This window comes from Nothoprocta perdicaria, unplaced genomic scaffold, assembly GCF_003342845.1.
Source record: "Nothoprocta perdicaria isolate Ctin4 unplaced genomic scaffold, notPer1 scaffold_536, whole genome shotgun sequence".
Classification (NCBI taxonomy): domain Eukaryota; kingdom Metazoa; phylum Chordata; class Aves; order Tinamiformes; family Tinamidae; genus Nothoprocta; species Nothoprocta perdicaria.
This window is the reverse complement of record NW_020455795.1, coordinates 12,169-15,908: the sequence shown is the minus strand read 5'-3', so window position 1 is coordinate 15,908 and position 3,740 is coordinate 12,169. Positions and strand designations below refer to the sequence as shown.

General features: G+C 60.3%; 1 protein-coding gene across 1 annotated transcript in view; it reads left to right on the top strand.

Annotated features, from left to right (window-relative positions):
- LOC112955058 overlaps positions 1 to 3,715 on the top strand; it is a 24,338-nt gene extending 20,623 nt beyond the window's left edge. The window contains exons 15-19 of the mRNA XM_026048347.1: positions 794 to 880; positions 1,002 to 1,229; positions 1,498 to 1,520; positions 1,881 to 1,996; positions 3,160 to 3,715. Coding sequence (XP_025904132.1) covers positions 794 to 880; positions 1,002 to 1,229; positions 1,498 to 1,520; positions 1,881 to 1,996; positions 3,160 to 3,686 — 981 coding nt within the window. The 3' untranslated portion in view covers positions 3,687 to 3,715. The remainder of the gene's footprint in view (positions 1 to 793; positions 881 to 1,001; positions 1,230 to 1,497; positions 1,521 to 1,880; positions 1,997 to 3,159) is intronic.
- The last annotated feature ends 25 nt before the right edge of the window (positions 3,716 to 3,740 follow it).

The window sequence follows — 3,740 nt, the reverse complement described above, 5'->3', positions numbered from 1 at the left end:
GGGACCCTGGGGGCTCCTCTATGGGGCTTTGGGGGGAGCTGGGGACCCTCCAGGGGCCTTTGGGGACCCCTGGGGTGCTGGAAAGCCACCGGGAAGCTTGGGGGACCCTCTGGGGGGCTCTAGGGACCCTGGGGGCTCCTCTATGGGGCTTTGGGGGGAGCTGGGGACCCTCTGCGGGCCTTTGGGGACCCCTGGGATGCTGGAAAGCCCCTGGGAGGTTTGGGGTTCCCTCTGGGGGGCTCTGGGGACCCTGGGGGCTCCTTTATGGAGCTTTGAGGGCGCTGGGGCCCCTTTGGGGGCTTTGGGGGACCCTGGGGGGCTCCTTTATGGAGCTTTGGGGGAGCCGGGGACCCTCTGAGGGGCTTTGGGGACCCCGGGGGTGCTGGGAAGCCCCTAGGTGGTGTTGGGGACCCCAAGGAGCCCTCTGTGGAGCTTTGGGGGAGCTGGGGACCCTCCGAGGGGCTTTGGGGACCTGCTGAGCGCTTGGGGAGCCCCCCGGGTGCCTTTTGGGGCCCCCGTCTCCCCCCAGGTGGCATCTAGGGACTCTCTTCCAGGGGTCCCTAAATGGGGGACCAAAAAAGCTCCAGGGGGTTTTGGGGAGACCCTCCGAGTGGCTTCAGGGGACCTGGGCGCCTCTATGGACCCCTGTGTGGTTTTGGGGACCCCCCCATGTGGGCCAAATTTGGCCGCCGGAATCTCGCTCCCCCTCTTTCCTCGGCATTCCCAAATTAGATGAACCCCTAATATCGTGGGGTTTTTTTTTGTCCTACTATTCCCGTTTTTCCTCCTCCAGGAGGTGCCCCAGGAGCATTTGAGCTCCCTTAGGAAAGGCCGCGAGGAAGCCAAGGCCGAGCGGGAGCGGCAGAGCGAGGAGCTGCTGGTGAGTCCCTCGGAGCCGGGAATTTTCCAGCATCCGGCCGTTCCCCTGAGCCGGAAAACACGGGAATGTCGGGATATAGCCCGTACGGGAATGCTGGAATGTTCCCCCGTGGCTCCTGCAGAAGCAAACGGAGGTGGAAAGGCAGAAGATCGTGGCCGAGTGCAAGGAGCTCCGGGCGTTCCTGGAGGAGAAGGAGCAGCTCCTGCTTTCCCGCCTGGAAGAGCTCGACCGGGATATCGTCAAGCGGCGGGAGGAGAGCGTCTCCCGCCTTTCCGAGGAGATTTCCCAGCTGGATAAGCTGCTGGGCGAGCGCGGAGGAGAAAGCGGCTCCGGAAACCCGCCCGGCCAGGTGGGACTCGGAGCGGGAACGTCCGGGATGGGTCTCCCTGCTCTGCGTGTCGCGGGGTGGAAAACCCAGGAATCCTGGGCCTGGAATTCCCGGGAAGGGGAATCTCCTTGTAGGGGTTGTCGGATGCTGGAGAGCAGCTCGGATCTGGGCGCCTTTCATCCCATTTTGGAGCTCGCTCCGTTTATGGAGCTTCCATCCTTTTCCTTATCTATTTCACTTTTTAAAGCAAAAGTATTTCACTAAATTACTTTTTTTCCCTCTTTTTCAGGCCGTTGTCGCTGCTGGAAGTGGGTGAGTGAGCGAGGGCTCTGCTGGGTTAACTGGGGGAACTGGTGCCAAGCCCCAGCCCCCCAAGCCGCTTTTTTGGGGGGTTCCTGCCCGCCCAGGGGCCTTAATTTAAGGGCAAATCAGGATTTTTTCACCGGGGAAATAGAACCGGGAGAATTTCCAGAGGACAATCCCGTTTTCACCTGCCAAATTAGGACAAATCCCAGCGATTTTCCTAATTGGAGAGCCCTAATCTGGATCCCTGTTTCCAATAGGCTCCTTCCCCCCCTTGTAGTTTTGAAGACTGGGATTTTTCCGTGCGGATTTTCCCGCTTCCTTTTATTTATTGATGGATTTTCCTCCCGTCTTGTCCCGTTTTCCCAGCTTTGAGAGCTGGATGTTCTGCAAACCGGAGCCCGGATTCGCGGAGCTGGAGAAGAAGCTCAAGAGCTTTTCCCAGAAGAGCGCCGTGCTCAAGGAAGTGCTGCTGGAGTTCAAGGGTGAGCGGGAATGCCCATGGGAAAAGCGGGAAAAGATTCCTGTTTTTTTTTTTTTTCCCCCCTGCCCTGGCGGGAGGGATGTAGGGACTATCTGGGAATATTTCCCCGGATCAAGGCTCTAAAATTCCCTCTTTTTTTCCCCCGCAGAGAATCTACGGTTCGAGCTGGAGAACGACACGGGTAAGCGCCGCCCTGCGGAGCGGCACCTTGGGAATTCCTTGGGAATTTGCCCTCTTTTTGCCCCCCAACCCTTTCCCAAGGTGTTTCCCGAGCTTTTCCCAATGCTCTGATCCCCTTGCTGCTGGACAGGACGACCCCCCTTTTATTTTCCATAGCTCCTGGGGCCCATTCCCAGCCGTATCCCTCCTTTCCGACTGGGTCGGATACAAGCAGCCCCTTAAACACCCGGATAACTCCCCTGATTCCTTCCTGGTGGTTCCCAACTGCTGGAAAGGATAATTTCCACTAAAGTTGCCCAGTTTGGATGGTGCTGGAACAAGGAATGTTACCGGAGCTGGGGGGAAAAGGCGAGATTCCATTGGGAATTGCACATTCCCAAGATGATGAGAATTCCACACTCCCAAGATTCTGGGAGTTGCGCGTTCCCAAGGCTGCAGGAATTCCACACTCCCCAAGGCTGTGGGAATTGCGTGTTCCCAGGATTACGGGAATTGCCTGTTCCCAAGGTTGCAGGAATCGCAGACTCCTGAGTTGTGCGTTCCCAGGATTGTGGGAATTGCAGACTCCCGAGATTCTGGGAATTGCGCGTTCCCCAGGTTGCAGGAATTGCAGACTCCCGAGATTCTGGGAGTTGCGCATTCCCAGGATTGCGGGAATTGCAAACTCCTGGGATTCTGGGAGTTGTGCGTTCCCAGGATTGCGGGAATTGTGCGTTCCCAAGGCTCTGGAATTCCACATTCCAAAGATTACAGGAGTTGCACGTCGGGAGTTCCCGAGATTCTCGGAATTGCACATTCCCAAGATCCCAAGCGGGCAGCCGCTCACTCCCCCCCCATTCCCCCCTCCTTCCCAAGCCAAAGCACCCCCAATGGGGCCAAGACCCCCCCAAACCCCCCCTGGAATCACCCCCAATGGGGCCAAGACCCCCCCCCGGAATCCCGGCCCATCCGCACGGCTCTTCCCGCCTTTGTTTCCCGCTCCAGGCGAGCTGTCTCTGGACCCGGACACGGCCAACCCGTACCTGGCGCTGTCGGAGGACCGGCGCAGCGTGCGGCTGCGGGGCGCCCCGCAGGAGCTGCCGCCGCACCCCAAGCGCTTCGACTTCTCCTTCTGCGTGCTGGGCGCCGAGGGCTTCCAGGCCGGGCGCCACTACTGGGAGGTGGAGGTGGGTGACGGCGCCAGCTGGGTGCTGGGCGCCGCGCGCGAGTCCGTGCGCCGCAAGGAGAAGGTGGACGTGGCGCCCGAGGAGGGCGTCTGGGCGGTGGGGCTCAACTGGAAGGGCAAGAGCTGGGACCAGTACCAGGCGTTCACGTCGCCCGAGACGCCGCTGTCGCTGTGCGAGCGCCCGCGCAAGGTCGGCGTCTACCTGGACTACGAGGGCGGCTGGGTGGCCTTCTACAACGCCGACACCATGGCGCCCATCTTCACCTTCACGGCCGCCTTCTCCGAGCGCGTCTTCCCCTTCTTCTGGCTCTTCTACGTGGGCTCCTCGCTCTCGCTGTGCAACTAGGAGCGGCCCCCTTTGCCGTCGGCCCCCCCCTTTGCAATCAGACCCCCCATTGCC